The 18,228-nt window shown below is 58.1% G+C and overlaps 8 protein-coding genes across 8 annotated transcripts; 4 read left to right on the top strand and 4 right to left on the bottom strand.

The window, feature by feature from the left end:
• Positions 1–1,950: 1,950 nt before the first annotated feature.
• On the top strand, positions 1,951–3,757 carry GLRG_04470 (cytochrome P450; the record flags this gene model as incomplete). The annotated part of the gene is made up of 4 exons (XM_008095155.1): positions 1,951–2,080; positions 2,150–2,199; positions 2,257–3,447; positions 3,533–3,757. 4 exons carry the CDS (start codon positions 1,951–1,953, stop codon positions 3,755–3,757), a joined length of 1,596 nt encoding a protein of 531 aa, XP_008093346.1.
• Positions 3,758–3,836: 79 nt separating this feature from the next.
• On the bottom strand, positions 3,837–6,459 carry GLRG_04471 (fungal specific transcription factor domain-containing protein; the record flags this gene model as incomplete). Its single annotated transcript, XM_008095156.1, has 6 exons — positions 3,837–4,000; positions 4,080–4,280; positions 4,373–4,620; positions 4,723–5,127; positions 5,232–6,209; positions 6,275–6,459. 6 exons carry the CDS (start codon positions 6,457–6,459, stop codon positions 3,837–3,839), a joined length of 2,181 nt encoding a protein of 726 aa, XP_008093347.1.
• Positions 6,460–7,365: 906 nt separating this feature from the next.
• On the bottom strand, positions 7,366–9,044 carry GLRG_04472 (monooxygenase; the record flags this gene model as incomplete). The annotated part of the gene is made up of 3 exons (XM_008095157.1): positions 7,366–7,679; positions 7,755–8,777; positions 8,858–9,044. The coding sequence occupies 3 exons, from the start codon at positions 9,042–9,044 to the stop codon at positions 7,366–7,368; spliced, it is 1,524 nt and encodes a 507-aa protein (XP_008093348.1).
• A 693-nt stretch (positions 9,045–9,737) lies between these two features.
• On the bottom strand, positions 9,738–10,985 carry GLRG_04473 (short chain dehydrogenase; the record flags this gene model as incomplete). The annotated part of the gene is made up of 3 exons (XM_008095158.1): positions 9,738–9,872; positions 9,933–10,166; positions 10,236–10,985. The coding sequence occupies 3 exons, from the start codon at positions 10,983–10,985 to the stop codon at positions 9,738–9,740; spliced, it is 1,119 nt and encodes a 372-aa protein (XP_008093349.1).
• Positions 10,986–11,759: 774 nt separating this feature from the next.
• Positions 11,760–12,134, top strand: GLRG_04474 (lipase/thioesterase; the record flags this gene model as incomplete). The annotated part of the gene is made up of 1 exon (XM_008095159.1): positions 11,760–12,134. The coding sequence occupies one exon, from the start codon at positions 11,760–11,762 to the stop codon at positions 12,132–12,134; it is 375 nt and encodes a 124-aa protein (XP_008093350.1).
• A 154-nt stretch (positions 12,135–12,288) lies between these two features.
• Positions 12,289–12,711, top strand: GLRG_04475 (alpha/beta hydrolase fold protein; the record flags this gene model as incomplete). The annotated part of the gene is made up of 1 exon (XM_008095160.1): positions 12,289–12,711. The coding sequence occupies one exon, from the start codon at positions 12,289–12,291 to the stop codon at positions 12,709–12,711; it is 423 nt and encodes a 140-aa protein (XP_008093351.1).
• Positions 12,712–15,072: 2,361 nt separating this feature from the next.
• On the top strand, positions 15,073–15,496 carry GLRG_04476 (uncharacterized protein; the record flags this gene model as incomplete). The annotated part of the gene is made up of 3 exons (XM_008095161.1): positions 15,073–15,127; positions 15,187–15,275; positions 15,350–15,496. 3 exons carry the CDS (start codon positions 15,073–15,075, stop codon positions 15,494–15,496), a joined length of 291 nt encoding a protein of 96 aa, XP_008093352.1.
• Positions 15,497–16,298: 802 nt separating this feature from the next.
• GLRG_04477 (ammonium transporter) lies at positions 16,299–17,958 on the bottom strand (the record flags this gene model as incomplete). The annotated part of the gene is made up of 3 exons (XM_008095162.1): positions 16,299–16,834; positions 16,888–17,811; positions 17,889–17,958. The coding sequence occupies 3 exons, from the start codon at positions 17,956–17,958 to the stop codon at positions 16,299–16,301; spliced, it is 1,530 nt and encodes a 509-aa protein (XP_008093353.1).
• Between the last annotated feature and the right edge of the window lie 270 nt (positions 17,959–18,228).

Below are 18,228 nucleotides of genomic sequence, written 5' to 3' on the forward strand. Positions count from 1 at the left end.
GTTTTTTCTCGGATGATTAATGGTAAGGCTGGGGGGGGTGTGGGAAGCCTTACGCAGACAATAATAGCCTGGCGATGTTATTGTTTTGTTTTTCCAAGAATAAGCGACTACCTAGGTGGGACAAGCCGGGAAGCTATATCCTGGGGGGGGTCCCCCAAAGATTGGCCGAACGGGGGAGGGGGCAGAAGTGGGCAGAGAAGGGGTGGCTGGGGGGGGGAGGGAACCATCTGGGACGATGGGCGCTGGACACCCACGAAGACAGGCTAAACCCGTCCTGGCTCGACAGAGGAGTAATACTACGTAGAAACAGTACCTAGGTAGAGGCAGCAGAAGGGTGGCGGGGTCACCTAGCGGCCCCCTTGTCCACTAAGATGAGGTGAAGCAAGGTGAGGCGAGCTGTCTCTGATAGCAGTTGGAACGAGAACCGACGAGGATTGGTCCAGAGAAACGAGCTAGGTACATTGCAAGGTACATGGTACATAGTACTTGTGCATGGGGTAGTACATGGCTACCAGCTTATCTGGCAGCGAGCCCCCCAGTGCGAAGCCCATTCGCCATTTTAGCAACTCAGCTACATAGTACCACGGGGCCCCCCGTCAAAATGCCTGCGGTTCATGTACAGGGTACGGTACGGATCCCTCTCCTCTCCTCTCCTCTCCCCTCCCCACCTCACAATCCAACCTCAGCTTGTGCAGACGACCACCGTCGCCATTCACACACTCGTCTTGGTCTTTTCCCGTGTGCTACCTGTGTGTTGCAGTAACGTACGAATACACTACGAGTGTCGTAGAGCCCGACATGCCGCGTGGGGAGAAACCCGACTCGTCTCCGCACCTGGTTGCCAACGCATCTTTACCGCCTCTTTTCCGAATATTTCTTTTTCCCATCATCGTGAGACGTGGTCAAGGTCGCACCTATGCTGACGAGACACGACACAGAATGCGCCTTGACTTCCGGTCATCATTCAGTCGCAGATGCCCTGCATTGTACTCGAGTACACTCTTGGCCCAACCCTTCTGACACTCTGTTTGCAATGCCGGCGGGAGATTCAGAGAAAGAAAAAAGCAGGGATTTCACGTCGTAGCTGCAGCTCTACTGCAGCTTGCCCGTCCATGTCACCTGCGGCAACACGTGTAACCACTCCAACAATAGCTCTGCTGTGTCGTGCGAGATTAGCTGCCTGCCCGTACCAAACCTCTAATCGCCCAACGCCACAGCTGGAATTTCGCTAACCGCTCTTGATTGGTCGCGGCCGCGGCTGCCGTGCGAGAGCCACACAATGGGTCACTGAGGAGGCAGGTCGCGTATCGCGATGGCGCCAGATAATCTTTTGGCAGAGGGGGTGCAAATGTTACTGCGGCTGCATGGCGGCCCGAGCCAAGCCATCGTCCGTCACACGAGCCATCGCGATTCGTCCTCATTTGGGTTTGGGAAAAAGGGGAGGGGGGATTTCTTTTCTCGCCTCGCCGTCCGCGCCTCCATCACTCCGGGTATGCCGGTCGACTGCTACGGACGACCCGGCGACGGTCCGCAAATACTGCGGAACCGCTCCGAACCACTCGTCTCCACCCTCCACCCCCCTCCCCCACTAGAGGGCGCCGTGCCGGCCAGGGATGACTAACCATCTTGACTCCCATGGCTCTTGCTCCAAGCTTCGTCCCACTTGCCATTTATGGCATTTGTTTCTGAAACAGACAGATCCCTTCCGACATGTCGCTGCTATGTGCGTATGTGGCGGCATTTTCCCGGAACTAGCTCCGACGGAAGGCCAAAAACCACCAACATGTCGGGATCGTTCCGACCGCACGCACGCACGCTTGACGCACTCTCAGGCGCACCAGGGTCTCCTGGACGCGTACGTATAAAGAACACAAGTATGGGCAAATTGCGCATGGTCGAACTGGGAGCAGGCCTTGGCCTTCGTATCTGGCTACGCCGACATCCATCGCCATGATACTTCCTCTAAACGACAACCTGGCAAGGCTCCAGCAGGAGTACTCTGGTGCCATCACGACGGTTCTGGCCGTCACCGTGCTGGTTATCGCGGCCGTGTCCCTGCAGGAATACTTCAGGCCGGTAGGTAAGAGGAGGGCAAAGAATGGAGAACGGCCCCGTCTCCCTCCTGGGCCCCCGAGCCTCCCTCTCTTAGGCAATCTCCTACAAGCCACGGACGCCAAGGGCGACCCATTCAATAGATACGTACGCTCATCCTCCCCCGTTTGTCCCTGCTGAACTCGCCCGCTCACCCGCTCCCAGCTGCACTCCCTGTCGCAATACGGCGAGATGGCAACCCTCCATTTGGGCTCCAAGACCTGGGTCTTCCTCAACAGCAGCCGCGTCGTGTCCGAGATCATCGCCAAGCGGAGCAGCCAGACCAACACGCGCGCCCCGATGCCCATCTCCAACACCCTCGTCGGCCGCGGCCTCAAGTCGCTGGTCCTGCCTCAGGAGCTGTGGACCGAGCCGCGGCGTGTGATGCACAGCCTGCTCAGCGGCACGGCGCTCCGCCAGTACGGCGAGTGGCAGGAGCTCGAGAGCACGCAAATGATGGCCGAGTACGTCATCCGGCCCGGCGCGTGGTACAGGCACCACTACCGGTACGCCAACTCGGTCATCCACCGCATCGCCCTCGGGGAGCGTATGGTCAAGACGCCCGAGGAGCTCGTTGAGATGCAGAACGCCGTGACCTTCTTCGTCGGGAGCATCGGCACCAGCATCGTCGACTGGTTTCCGGACCTCGCCAGACTGCCACGGTTCCTGCAGATCTGGCGCCCCCACTGGAAGGAGGTGGGCGACTGGAACTACGACCTGTACAGCAGGTGGTACAACCCCGTCAAGGAAAAGGTCGAGAACGGAACAGCCCCGCCGTCCTTTGTCCGCGACGTCCTACTGAACCCGGACACGCGGTACAAAGGCAGCCACGAAGAGGGTATGTACGTCGCCATGTCGCTCGTCGAGGCCGGCAGCGACACGACCAGGGAGGCACTCAACATCATGACTATGGCGGCGCTCGAGTACCTCGACGTGTTCGTCAAGGCCCGCGACGAGGTGGACAGCGTCTGCGGCGTCGGCGAGCACGCCCGGCTGCCCACCCTGGCCGACATGGACGAACTGCGCTACATCTGCGCCATGGCCAAGGAGGTCCTGCGTTGGCGGCCCATCTTCCCCCTCACCCCAGACCACACGGCGACGCAGGACATCGAGTTCGAGGGCTACTACTTCCCGGCCGGCACCGGCTTCACAATCAACGGGCCGGTCGTAAGCTATGAGTGCGAGGCGCCCGAGGACTTTGTGCCCGAGCGCTGGCTCGACGGCCATGAGACGGACATCGCGCACGGCCTATGGGCCTTTGGCGGCGGCCGCCGCATCTGCGTGGGCTACCGCTTGGCCCAGCGCAGCCTGTTTCTCAACATCGCCAGGCTAGCCCAGTGTGTCGACTACAAACCCGTAAGTCTTTTTTTCTTTTTTTCTGTCGCCTGTTGCCCGTCTCCTACTGCGTAACCCGGCCTCGAGCTCACCCAACGGCTCCTAGAACGGCCCCTACAATAGCCACATACTGAACCTGGATGTGGCCGGCGAGCCGTTCCCTGTCAAGGTCACGATGCGCAGCCCCGCCTGCGAAGCGCTCATCCTGCGCGAAGCGGAAGCTGCCGGGGTTCTTGAGCACGCGAAATTGTTCCGAGATGAGGACGAGGCCCGGGTGGAACTCGGGAGCGGAAGGTGTAGGTTTACCAACCGCCTATTCAAGCATCTATAGTAAAGTGCTTTGGTATCATCCTTAATTCATCGTGTGCATGACCTGCGTTCCCGGTGTTTTTTTTTTCCCTTCTTCGGGTTCAGGGGTTAAACGACTCGAAGCCAGGCGTCTCCCACCCGCGAAAAAGCGACAGTGGGTCGGGGTCCAAGAGGAGCGACACATCAATATCTCCCGGGGGAGACCAGCTCCCCGTCACGTCCGCGCAGAGACCGGGGTCGATCTGCTCGCCCGACGGTTCTCGTGCTAAAAAATAAAGAAATAAGAAACATCAATTCTACCCAATTGTCACCGTCGAGCGCTCTCTTCCCATCGCGCGACTCACCTGTCAAAAGCTGCGTGACGGCCACGTCGATCTTCCGGAGCAGGTCCAGCGACTTGCGGGCGGAGACGCTGACATTGGCGATGCTCTTGAGGATCTCCTGGCAATGTTCCCAGGAGTCCGCGACGACGGCGTGGTCCAGCCGCGCCCAGAGAGGCGGATATATGCGGCAGACGATGAGGACCAGGCCGGCGGTGCAGGCGTCTGCGAGCTGTCAGCTGCCGTGACGCCGTGCATCGTGTTAACCAAGGACTACGCCATTTGTGGGAAGTCGGGAGGGGGGGATGGTTCCTCACACAAGCTGTTCCACCACCACGCCCCCGTCGTGTCGGTCTGGTAGGAGCCATTTACCAAGGAGATGAGCCGAGAGGCCGTATCCACGCATACCCTGGCGCACTCGGTTGTAAAAGGGGCTCGGAGGCCCTTGTCTGGCGAATTTCTTGACGCGGGCTCGCTGAGGTCGGTTTCCTGGCGAGGCCTGGCAAAGGCCGCAGAGAGCTTGGCCAGAACCGGCCGGTGTAGAGTGAGACGCACGTAGAGGAACCTAGATTTCGGCACGCTCAGCACATATGAGAGAGGAGAGGGGGGGGGGGGGGGGGGGGATCCCCCGATATAAGAAAAGGGGGTTGTTTTTCGGCGAACCGACCTCGCTTGAAGCACGTGCTTCTGTATGGCAATGGTTTTCGGGTCTTCCGGGGCCAGCAGTCCCTCCGACGGCGACGCGGACTGCCACGACAGGAAGCGCGGTACCGCCCTCTCAAAGTCGTCCAGCCGTGTGTCGAGCTCGACGATGGCGTCGAGGCTCGGCATCCCGTCCGCCGCCGCGCTGCCGGGGCTGCGGAGCCGCTCATTTTGGTGGCGGCTCCGCCAGGGCTGGTGTATCTTGCACAGTATGTCTTTCAGCACCAGGCTCAGCTTGAAGCTTTGCGAGTTGAACTGCAGCCTCACTTTCTCGGCGTCCGTCTCGGTCATGGACTGCGGCCGTGGCAGCAGGTCGTTCACGACAAGGCAGGCGGCCACGGTCGGGCGGCCATACGTCATGCTCACAAGACTGGGGTTTTTCGTCAGTGAGTTTTTTTTCTTTTCCTTTCGAGATTCTTTTTCTTCTTCTTTTTCTCTTTCCCCCCCACGGCGCGTATACCGAAAAAGACTCACGTGTCCATGATAACGCATCCTTGCCACGTCCGCCGCCGGATCTCCTTCTCCAACGTCGCTTTCCCGGGCTGCCGGGCCGCCTCCATGTGGAGGCCGAGCCCCTGGGCGACACGGCACGCTATGCCGATGGCGTTCCAGCACCGGTCCGGGAAGGGTGTCGCCTGCATCACGAGGCCGCAGAGGAGCAGCGTCTGCACGACGCCCAGGTTGTTCTTGTCCAGCAGCTCGATGCCGAAGTACTGTCGGCTGCGGAGCAGAAAGAGCTCGATGCCCTTGGCCTTCTCGGAGGGCGTCAGGTCCGCGTAGTTGCACGCGAGGGCGAACATGGAGTTGAGCGCGCCGTGGAGGACGATGGTCCGGGCGTCGGCGCCGGGGGAGCTGCCTAGACCGACGCCGTGGAACCGGTTCGCGGCGGCGTCAGCGTCGGCGGCCGTGGCGGGCCGCCAGAGGGTTTGGTACGCGTGCTCGAAGGCCGGCCAGTGGAAGACCGGGTAGAGGTAGTGGATCCGGCGGAAGTAGATCTGGATGAGGTGATCGGCGAACGGCCGGGGCGGGAGGGGGAGCTTGTCAACGTCGGCAAAGGGCGACCGGTCGGGCGCCGGCGCGGCCTGCTGGTGGTTTCTGAACAGGGAGGAGGGTTCGGCGCTCGAGGGGGGCGGGTTCATCGCGCTGTAGGCCTCTTTCAAGAAGGACACGGCCGAGGAGCTGCCGTAAAAGTCGTCTTCCACGTGGTTGGGTGTGACTTCGAGCTGGTCTTCGGCAAAGATGGTACCCATGGCCGTCACTCTCCTAGGCTCGACGGAGTGCTCCATGCTGATGCCTGAATATGGCGAAGGTAGCTGGACCGGCGATTGATTCATCATCCCCGGCGCATCCACCGGGCCCGACTCCGTGGCCTCGAGCGTGGTGATTTCAATGCCATGAGCTACGCAGGCTTGCTCCAACTTGCGGATGCGCTCATGGAGAGTCTTTGTGTAACTGCGGGAGGTTAGCGTGAGCCCGGGCAGGCAGCCATTCTCACGAGCAGTGAAGGGCTCACTCACTCATCACTACACGCGGTCCTCGCGTTGCCGACCTTGTATACGCATTGTTCCAGGTCCAGAGACCTGCGCCGGCAGGTTGAGCAGATGGGCTTGCCGCCGTCGCAACGGGCTTTCCGCTCCCGGCACGGCTCGCATGCCAGTGCTATATTGCGACGGCGTTGACGTTCTTGTGGCTCGGGCGGCATCGCGAGAAAACAGCGTCCTTCTCGCGTGCAGCGTCGGAAAGGTTCCGTAGGGGGATCAGAGCAAGCAACCTAGGCGACACATAATTGTCTGCTGCACGCGGAGCTCTCTGTCTAGAGTCACTTGGCTCAACAGCTGAGAACTGAAACGGGAGTATAATGGCCGACCGTCAGTGCGGGGTTGGGGGAGTTACTGCTAAGTCCACGGACATGGTCTTTTTGATATTGTTATAGATCGGACGACGAGTTCACCGTGAGAAGCTCCTTCCGACCCTCGCTCATCGTAGTCTCTAGCAGTCTAGCTCAACGGCGCGCACATGTCTCACAAGTGTCGAATTCGCAGCTGACTTGTGTTTTCTACGTTTCACGAGTTGCGACTTGGGTCATGAGGCGAGTCGATGTCGAAATAACAGCATCTTACACGCAACAGTGGCGACTGTAAGAAAGCCAACACAATCAATACAAGACTTTATTGATCGTGCGCTCGGCAACCTCAATTAAGGAAATGTGTACTCATCCAAGTCTCTTGGGGGTTGTATTATATCCATCCGGCAGAGTTGTATGAAGCGAAAACATTAAAACAAAAAAAACCACTTCATGCCGACACTTCGGATACCACAGAACATATGAACACGACGGGAGAAAGAGGACGCCAACTTCCGTCTAAGCGTTATGCACAGCCAACCCCAGCCCCTGCCTGCCCGAATAACCCCAAGCCGCTATCCCGGCCGCCGCGAGAAGGAGGATAAGAAACCAGGCGCTAGGCCATCGCTTCCGGATCGAGGAGACCATCGTGCCCGGTCCCTGTCACGTTCAGTCAGCACAGATCGCCATCGTTGCCGACGTCGATCATCCTCGGCGGCGGCACGCGCGGGGGGGCGGAAGGGGAGGGGACCAACTTACAGCATACTACCAGTGCGAGTAGATGGGGAACAGGCAGCGGTACCAGAAGTACACCTGAGAGTAGGGGTAGCTCATGGCGTTCCACTTCTTCAAGCTGCCGTCTTTCCTCTTGACAAAGTACCAGCTCCGGCAGCCCGAGTTACACACCGTCTTTTGCAGCGCGTTCTGCATCTCGTCCGTGTAGTCCTGCTCCGCCTCGCGCCTCGGCTCCGCCGTGGTCGCGCGGCCCTCCAGCACCGGCTTGAGTACGCGCAGTGAGTAGTTGATGTTGTTCTCCAGGGCCATGATGGCCGACGTGTGCCCCGTCACGACGTTGGGGCCTGGAAGGGCGTATGTGTCCTAGTTAGCCCGCGTTCGACTTCCCAAAGAACGCAGGGGACGGGCCCTGGACTCACCTAAAAGCAGGACGAAGTTGGGGAACCCGTTCAGCGCTGAACCGAGGTAGGCCGTAGGCCCGCCAAATGACTCCCAGTGGCTCTGCAGAGTCTCGCCGCGGCGCCCGATGATGTCGATGCCGGCCGCGAACTCGTTGGTGTGGTAGCCGATGGCCACGATGATAACGTCGGCCTCGATCAGCCTCTTGTCCGTCCGCACGCCCTCCGGCACGATCTCCAACGCCTTGTCGTTAGTCAGCGTCATGTTGTCGGCGTGGAGGCTCTGGAGGTACCCGGCGTCGAAGATGCGCCGCTTGCAGCCGACCTCGAAGTCCGGGATCAGCAGGTCATGGTATTTCTCGGGCGCCGTGGCCCGCATGTAGCCCTCGTTGACCCGCCTCTGCCTCTCGCGGAACATCTTGCCAGCCCTTGTCAGCGGAAACCCCAGGAAGGCGTACTCGGCCATGGCGAAGACGGCGAATCGCTGCAGGGCCGTCATGCCGGGGATGCGATTCACGACGAGGCGGATCAAGTCCGGGACCTTCCTGTCGATGGGCGGGAAGATCCAGTGCTTCGACCGGATGATCTGCGTCAGGGACTTGACCTTGTGTACGATGGACGGGACGACCTGCGCCGCGGTGCAGCCGTTGCCGAAGCGCACCACTCTCTTCCCCTCGAGGTCGATATCCGGCCTCCACTTACCGGTGTGGCAGATGACGCCCTTGAAATTCTCGGCACCCGGCACATCGATCTCATTGGGGGTCACCAGGGCGCCCGTTCCGACGAACAGGAACTGACACTCGTGGAAGTAGACGGCCCCCGACTTGAGGTGGCGGATAGTCATGCGCCACCTCGCCCGCTCCTCCACCCACTCGCAGCGCTCGACCGAGACGTTAAAGGCCATCTTCCTGACCAGGTCGTACTTGTGGGCGACCCGGTTGAGGTACTCCCACAGCTCCGAGTAGGTCGGCAGGACCCTGGTCCAGTTGGGGTTGGCCTCGAACGAGAAGCTACACAGCGCGCTAGGGACATCGCAGGCGCACCCTAGACGAGGGGGGAGGAAAATGTCAGTTGTTCTTTGGGAAACACCATGTCAAGGCTGGGGAAGAGAGGCTGTACCTTACCTGGGTACTTGTTGATGAACCACGTCCCGCCCAGCGTGTGGTGCCGCTCGAAGAACTGGATGTCCTCAATGCCGTACCATCGCTTCAGCTGCGCGCCCATGCCAATGCCCGCGAAACCGCTTCCGATACAGGCGAACTGGCTGTAAGTCACCCTCCCGTCCTTTCCAGCCTCGACGTACCGCGCCATACTCGGGGTGTTGTCTGTTGATAGGAATGCGTGCGTAGTTATGGCGGTATGGATATTGAGAAGATGCCGAGAATCGAGATCCAATTACCTTTTCCATTTGTTAGTGCGAAAAGCGCGAGGCACAAATTTGAATAAGTACAAAGTAGCAGAAAGATCCTCAGTGAACTCTCCAATACATTCAACCGCCGCTTCTTCTTTTCCATCCCATCTACGACGCGAGCTCGAACACACTCCCTACGCACCTAGGTATAACACGGGCTCGGGTGATTTCCGTAAACGGACGTTGGAACGTGTGCGGAAGCGATCCTATTGGCGCTGAGGGTCGGAACCATCCCGACAAAGCTGTTGACCCTCGCGGAGCGAGGGTGGGAAGTGGGAAGATTCTCGAGCAAGCTTCAGATCACCGTGCTTGCTCTCATCATCAGGCTTCGAGTATCGTATAATATGCGTGAGGAAAGATGGTCGCCATGGAATACGCTTGCGTTTCCTTTCAAAGCAGCCGCGGCAACTCTACCCCTACCTGGCACGGCTTGGATTATGTGCGAATTATCGGACGTGGTTCATTCGAGCGATGTACCGGATTAAATGCGACAAAGTATTATTACATCGGAGATATTAACTACAGCAATGGAACTATTCATGCTACCATTATAGCGTCTCGATAGATTCCCCCCTCGGCTCACAGTCTAGCCTTCAAGTAGCGCTACGGCCTCCCGGAATTTCCAACTTTCCAGTCTTGCTGTTGACTGTCTGATAGCCGCCAAGGTCAACCGTGAGTTTCTGGGTCTCTTCTCTGGTCATCCTCAATAGCCACTCGGGTCCGCCCCGCTGGCAAGCATAGGGCTGTCAGTAGTCTTTCCACAACGGGTCTCAGATCGGGCGACTTACCAACATGGCCACGTATCGCATGACACCCGGCATGTATATCGTCTTCCCGAAGCCGCTGTAGAGCGTGTCCACGAACAACCGGGCTACCGTTTCCGATTCGATAAGCGGGAAGAGGAACGGCGACTGCCCCGACCGGTCGCTCCTGAAAAATGGCGTCTTGATGAAGCCGAAGACACCAAGTGTCAATCGCACCTTGGGCGCTTGATTGACGTACCTGAGTTCCAGTTGGAGGGCCTGTATAACCGTATCAGCAACTAACGGGGTGTGATTGGCCCATGCTCTCGTGAGCCTCTCGACGCATACCTCGTGGAGAGCTATCAGCCCGGCCTTGGTGGCCGCGTAGTCCGCGATCCGAGCGGGCGGCATCATCGCGCTCATGGACCCCACGTGGATGATGTGGCCGTGGTTCGACTTCACCATGTGTGGGAGGAACTCCTTCACCAGCAGGAACGGGGCGACGAGGTTCGTATTGATCGTCAGCTCGACGTCCGTGTAAGTCCCATCCATGACCGAGAATCCACGTGAGAGGCCGGCGTTGTTCATGAGCACGGTCGGGTTGCCCACCTCGCGCCTCACGCGTTCGCACAGGGTTCTGATGGCCGCCTTGTCGCTGAGGTCGCACTGGAAATACCGCACATTAGCCTCGGGCGCCGGCCGCCAGGTAAGAGGGACGTAGTCCACGACGACGACCGTCGTGCGGGGGTTGCGAGCCACGAGCTGCTGGGCCACGTTGGCGCCGATGCCGCTGCTGCCTCCGGTGATGAGCACCACCTCGTTATCCCAGTCCCAGGTGTCGTCCCTCGTCCAGTTGTTGGCGGTCCACTTGTTCAGCTCCTCATGGAGCCGCAAGGCCAGACCGGCTGCCGTGAAGAGCCATACCGCCAGGAGAAGTTGAGGGAGACCACTATGCAACCCGCGGGCACTGAGTGTGTCCGGTTCCAATATCCAAGTCACCGCCGCTGCCGCCGGGGCAGTGAGCCCGGGGTTGAATACGGTGCTGCGAAGCACCGCAGCAATCGTGTCTTTGTTCAAGTGTTTTAGTATAGATGACATGATGCATACGTGTCGAATGTCCCAATCTGCACAGTGGGCAAGAGCTCCAGCTTGGGTTATGTCTCGATCCCGGAGGACAAGAAAGGAAACACGCGCCTAGGATTTTTATTCTAGCATTGTAGCCGAGCATATAATCGACTCTGCCCCCGTCCGCCCGTCCGTGCATTGTCGTCGTCCAACTCGAGACGATGGAACAATCCCGCCCCCCCGTCCTCCCATGGCATCGGACCTATTCCGACGCTTCCAGTAGCTCCCCGTGATAACGCATCAACAAGCAGGAAGCTTCCCGTCAGCACGGTATCTAATCTTCAGATGCCGTGAACACCAGCCAAGCATAGGGCCCGATGGTCGATATGTCTCGGTCCCCCGCTCGTAGACTACCCCTCCCACTAGCGGCCCGACTTGGGGTTCCAGCTGAACAGCTGAACAAGACAATTCATATTCGCACCTCGCACCACCGAGGACATTGCGAACCTTCTCCTCGCCGTTCTTTCGCATACTGTCCAGCAGCCAGAGCCGCATCGCACCCAACATTCCCACCATGACTTCGGCGCAGACCCCACTAGGCCCTTCCGGGGTGCTGAACATGCTTATCCGCCTCCTCTTCTGTGAGTCTGAATCAGGTGGCATCCACTACTGCCTGGGCGGCCGCTTACATACACGTGAATAGCCGTACCTCTTTTACTCTTCACCGTGATTCGCGGGCTCCCGATCGCCATTCGCCGCGGGGTCTCGATCAAGTCGTGGCTCTTGAGCGCTTTCTACCGCGTCGTGATGGGCTATCTCAAACCCGGCGAGATACAATACCTTGCCGCACCTGCGCGGCAGGTTTATCCAAGATGGCTGGCGAAGAAGAGGGCTAATGTCACCCGTCTTGGGGAAGCCAGTGCCCTCAATCGGCTGGTTGAGGATGTCGAACCGCTCGATGAGATGGGCGCCCGCATCATGTGGCTCCGAGATCGCAAGAAGGCCACGAAAGTCGTGCTTTTCTTCCACGGGGGTGGATACGTCGCTCCCATCTTGAAAGGCCACTTCACGTGGTGTTGGAACTGTTATGTCGGCGACAGTTCCGGCATGAAGAGCGAGGTAGCCGTCGCCATCCTCGAGTACACGCTCTGCCCGCAGGCACAGTACCCGTCGCAGCACTGAACCACGTCTTGAAATCCGGCATCGCGCCCGGCGACCTGGTAGTGGGGGGGGACTCGGCCGGGGACAACCTGACCTGTCAGGTGATCAACCACATTCTTCGCCCGCACCGGAGATCGAGCCTGTCCGCCTCCGGAGTCCGCTAGCCGGAGTGTTCATGGTCTCGCCCCTTCTCACCTTCCGGACGGAAACGGCCTCGTTCCGCGAAAACGGCCACGTAGACATGCTCTCAGCCGCCATCGTTAGCAGGGGCAATACGTACATCTTCGCGGCCGAATCTCTCAAGAGGCAGGTCGCGAACCCTCACCGGCCGCTGCCTCTCGACGGCGACCCCGAGTGGTTCGGCGAGGTCCAGACCGTCGCCAAGGCGGTCTACTTCACCGCCGGTGGGCAGGAGGTGTTCCGAGACGATGTACGGGCGTTCGCAGAGGCTGTGAGGCGTTGCAACCCGGACGTGGACTTCAAGCTGGACGTGGCGGCCAATGAGGTCCACGATTCGATACTGCTCGAGGCGGAGCTCGGCGTGGCAGGAGATGCCACCAAGAGGATGAGGCAGTGGACTTCAAAGTGTCTTGCGTAACCCCAGTGGCTTTGTGCCAAGCGGGCCATCGTGTGGGCCTGATGAGCAATGCATCAGCTTGTCTTCCTGGTGTTACGAAAGAAATAAAGGACATTTCTCCTGTGATATACCTCGGGTTGCTATAGACCACCCTCCTTCTCACCGAAACCCATCAAGTATCCGTCGCCCTGACTGGAAAAAGAGCACTGGTTTTTCAGTACCTTTGGTCTTCGAACTAACCCAGGCCATATGTGGCCACGCTTCCTCTCGACAGCCCACTCGGGTAAGCTCCAGTCGATTGCACTGTGCAAGAAACAAACCAACTGCAATGTTGTGTAAATGTAGCATCGTCGAGTACTGATCGTCGACTTGGTCAGAGACCAGGTGCGTCAGACAGTGGTTCATGAGCAAACAAAAGGCTGCCGTCTGGACCGTGTCTTCTCGCTGGCAACCATTGTCTGGTCTCGGATCGTTGGCATGGACCAGTCTCGTGCCAGGCGTGGTGATCGGTGTCGCAGACTTGCACGATTCGACGGCCTCTAGAAAATGATGAGTCGACCTAGCAGAGTGCTGCGCTGCCGGGGGGCTCCAAAGGCCACCGAGAGAGCCCTTTGCAATTCCATCAAACAAAAGCAAAGAGACCAGGGTAGACTCGAGCCGAGGCGAGGTCACGATACCCGAAGGTGCTTGGGGCAGAAGGCGGGGTGGGTGTCTTCGCGTCGCTCCTTCCGATCGACAAAATAGCGCCCCTTCCGTCATCCAGCACCACTAACAAGCGACGAACGAATGCACGTCAAACACGCAGAAAGGACTCAGGTCGGGAACGGAAACAGAGAAAAAAGAAGTGACTAGATGAATGCAACTTCGTCCAATCTCCATCAAAACGAAGAAAAAGGAGCGTACCCGATTCGTCGCCCTGTGAGACCATCCCCCAGCTATTATTACTCAATAGCCGAAGCCAAGACCGCCACTCTCCCCTCCACCAACACGGGGAAGGAAGCACTTACGTGATATTTACATGATGAAAACTAGCCAAAGCCGAGGGAGCGACAAGAGACAAGCACGTCACTTCCCCTGGGGACGAAACACCTAAAAGCTGCCCGCTGCGCGTTTCACAAATTATATTTGAGGCTCTTGTCCTTTCTTCTGACGACACACCCTCTTCTACCTGTCCCGTTGTAGTTCGTCGTGGTGTTTAAATCAACGTCGCTCGTCTGCACAACAAACACGGCCCCGTCCGATAATATCCAAGCCATAAGTTCCTGCTATCTTATCTCCTTCATGCGCCACACACACACCACACACACACACAGTGCTCTGCGCCCGCACGCTCGCAACGCCCGCAACGCCCGCAAAAACACCACCCTGCCCACCTCTTGCGCCCGCACGATCCAAACACCCGGGTTCATCGTGCCTTCAACCCTCTTACCCTAACGGCGGGATCTCTGTCGCGCGTGCAGCACCTGATCGAAGGAGATTTCTTTTCTTATTCCCCCCCTCCTTCTTCAGAGATAAGCTAGGGGGGCAGTTGGTTCTTCCCGAAATCCGGGGAATCATAAGGCAGCTTGCGCCCGCACGATCTCGGGAAGGTCGTGCAGCTTAAATGTACATCGTGAGCCGCATCTTGAATATGACTTCATTCCTCAACGTCTCTTTGACGACGTCTCTCCAACTTCACTCCGTCGGCGGTGCTCTTTGCTTGCCAAGGGTACCGGAAGAAGAGCTGCTCCCAATTTCCCACTAGGCGCCCTCGCACGCCCCCCTCCCTCTCTTCCACTTTCACCTCTTCACTCTGACTTCCGACTTTGCCCACTCTTCCATTCTCCCGCTCTCCCGCTCTCCCACTCTTCCACTCTCCATCCCCAGCTCATCCGACCGTTCCGATTTACTTTGCATTACCCCCTTTGCCGACCAAGAGATAGGGAATCGCAATATCGGTACAAGGGGGTTAGTTACATGGACTCCACGTCCTCTCGTATCTCTCCCCCCTCCTTGCGCCCTTGATTGACGCCCCAAGATGCCGAAGAAGACTGTACCCCCAAACTTTTGTTAGTTTGGTCCACTATCTCGACGGCGTAACAAAGTGGGCATCGTTGAATCCGCGAAAGGGCGGGGGAAGCACTTGGGGGTCGCAGCTGGGTTTGTCCACTCAGAGCTGGATTCCTTATCTCTGCGGGTGGAGACCAACACACATAAGAACCAAGACTCGGCGCCGAGCTAATTAGTGTAAGGGTAGCAAGCGGATGCCCGATCATCATGGAAAACAGGGATTATCGGAAATGCGAAGGATGCACAGGCAGGGGGTGTTGCCTGATGGCGATGTCTGTCGCTGCTCACTAACCATCCATCCATCCATCCATCCATCCATCCATCCATCCATCCATGATTTACACCCCCCCGAGAATCCACCTTAAGGTCAGCCCCGATAGCCTACGATGTACGGATACATGGGGGGCGATATGGCAGGGGGAAGAGCATAGCGCTGGCGACAACTAGTTGAGGCCCTGATTGCCAACTGCAACGTCATATACGGCCATTGGCTTATCCGCATGATGCCGCGGCGCTTGACCTGGCCAGAAACTCCGGTTCGCCCCAACAAGGCGCATCACATCAGACTGTGAGCTGAGGGCAACAGGCACCACAACCGTCTCATGGACAGACGGCCTCGGGACAAGTGGAAATGAGGGACGAGGTCTCGGCCGAGAGGGTCCTGCGGTCGCCCAAGCTCGACCTAGTTGAGCCCACTCGCTATGCTTGCAAGATGCCAATGTCAAGGGCCAAGGACGGCTTTGTCGACCCCAAATAGAGTAAGAGGACGGGCCAGAACGCAAGAAAGGAAAGAAAAAAGCAATTAGAGAGAAGGGGGGGCGGATGCCTCATTTCCCGGCCACCTTGTTCGGGGATCGCCTGGAAACTCTCTCTTGAGTCGCGCGCGGAAAGTCTGAGCTCAAAGCCCAATCCCCCATCCTCTTCTCGTCCAGCAGTCCAGTCGACAAGAGAGAAAGAGAGAGGGGAAGCTGCACCGCCTCCTTGCTGTATCTTCAGAGACGGATGTTAAAAGGTCGGGCGACGTGCTGAACTTGACCGAGAGTTGGCCAATCGTAGCCCAGGAGACCGAAATAAAGCTTGTGCCAATGCTGACGATTGCGTTTCGATCCTCCCACACATCCTTCTGACCTCCTCCCAACTTGTGACACCGCAGCGTCCCGCCAAGCCTCTTTGGTGCGCTGGCCCTACCGAAGGATGAGACATGGAGTTACACACACACGAAGTTACACCGCACGCATCAACACCCCTAAAGGAATGTGTCATTTTCGTTGGTTTTGCCAGCTAAAAATCCGGAGGCAAGTCATGGGTCACTGGTATGCGACATAACGTGGTACGAATAGATGGATAGATTCGCTTTTGGCATCTCGGTATACCATGGGGTATTAACTAAACCAAATACGGTCGCTGCGCATTTTCTGCGGGATATCCTTCCAACAACAAACAACGAAACAAGAACATGATCAATCCCGTCCCTATAGATAACGCCTCGCTTTTTGACGCCATCTTGGCGTCAAAATCAGATTGTACAATTCGAAACCGCATGACTCGCCTACGCTTTCTCAAAGCGAAGGCGTCTTCTCACTCTTGGGCTCGCCTTCGAGCGTCGCAGGCTTAGGCTCGTCTGAACCACTGCTTCCACCGTTGTTGGCCATGTGCTGGTGCTCCTCGATGCCGTGTTGAGGGATGAACTTGCCCTCGCCGGCGGGCTCGGCCTGGTGGGGAGTCCAGGCGAGGAAGTCGCGGCGCACTTCGACGTAGTCGTACGAGAACTCTCCGTGCTGGTCGTCGTCCATACCCAGCAGCTCAGCCTCTTCAGACGCGCGAAGCTTCAGGCCGGGAATCATGTCGATGATCTTGGCAATGAGCGCAGACATGACAAACGCGTAGGCGCTGCAGGCGACAAGGTAGGCAATTTGGATGTACATGAGCTTGTAGTTGCCGTCAACCCAGCCGCCAGTCACGCCGACGTTGACACCGTCGAGGCCGATGATGGAGCCGGAGGCGAAGAAGGCGTTGAAGATGAGGCCGACGATTCCGCCGATACCGTGCTCGGCGAAGACGTCGAGGGAGTCGTCGATCTTGAGAAGGAACTTGACTGTAGGATTGTCAGTACTGCGTGTCAAGGGGTAGCATGACGAGGATGCTTACTCTTTGTGCCAAAGTTGCAAGCAACGCCGGCAACAACACCAAGGATGATGGAGGCCCAAGGAGTGATGACACCAGAGGCAGGGGTGGCGGCGACCAAGCCGGAAATGGTTCCGGAGCACCAGCCAACGAGAGACCACTTCTTGGCCAGGCGGAAATCGAGCAAGCACCAGGTCATTGCGGCGAACATGGCTGTCAGGCAAGAATTCCAGCAAGCCATGGCAGCGCGAAGGTTGGCACCGAAGGCAGAGCCACCGTTGAAGCCCAACCAGCCGAACCAGAGAAGAATGGTGCCGAGAGTAATGAGAGAGATGTTGTGGGGACGGAAGTTGAGCATCATCTTCTCGTTGCGGCGCCCGAGAACCCAAGAGTAGGCGAGAGCCGACATGCCGGAGCCGATCTCGACGGGACCGCCGCCGGCGTAGTCGAGGACGCCGTACTTGAAAGCCCAGCCGTTGGCGTTCCAGGCCCAGCAGGCGAGAGGGGAGTAGACGAGGGTGGCCCAGAAGAAGATGAAGACCATGCAAGGAACAACACGGCCACGCTCAGCAGTGGCACCGGCGGTAAGGGCGGCGGTGACAGCGCAGAACATCATCTGGTAGAAGGAGTAAAGCAGAGCGGGAACGAGAGGCGAGCCCTGGGACGGGGTGGCGAGAACTTTCTGGAGGCCGAAGTGTCGAAGGTCGCCGATGAAACCGTTGGTGGCAGTTTCACTAAAGGCCAGGGAGTAGCCCCAAAAGTACCATTGGAAGACAATGACGGAGAAACTCATCATGACAACCCACAACTGAGATAGGGCCGACTTTCTACGGGCGAGACCGGAGTAGAGGAAGGCGATGCCGGGAATCATAAGCAAGACCATGGCGGCCGAGACGAGGATGTAGGACTGGTCACCGGATTGGTACCATTGGTTCAGGTTTGTCCTGGCTAGGTAATGAAAGTTAGCATCAACGTGGTCGAGGCGGGCGCCGTCTGATGCCCAATATATGGCTGATTTGACATACTGGAATCGCCACCAAAATCGGCATTGGTGCCATTGAACTCGGTAGGAGCCCCAGTATGACTGTAAGACATGATGGGCGGTTGTGATGGGTGGTATCGGGGGGACCGTAGCGGGGTGTTCACCAGGCGGTAGGACGATGGTGGATGGGAGGGGGAAGAGAGAGAATTGTTATTTCAAGAGCAAGCTGTCCGTTGGGACGAGCTAGGATGAGAGTTCAACGGCCGAGGTAGGTCGGATACAGTATGAGACGAATTGCCTGGGTGGGAGGAGCGAACGGGAGGTCGAGAATGAGGTGGGAGGGACAGCAAGGACCATATATAAAAACACAGCACACTGCCGAT

This window comes from Colletotrichum graminicola (assembly GCF_000149035.1).
Source record: "Colletotrichum graminicola M1.001 genomic scaffold supercont1.14, whole genome shotgun sequence".
Taxonomy (NCBI): domain Eukaryota; kingdom Fungi; phylum Ascomycota; class Sordariomycetes; order Glomerellales; family Glomerellaceae; genus Colletotrichum; species Colletotrichum graminicola.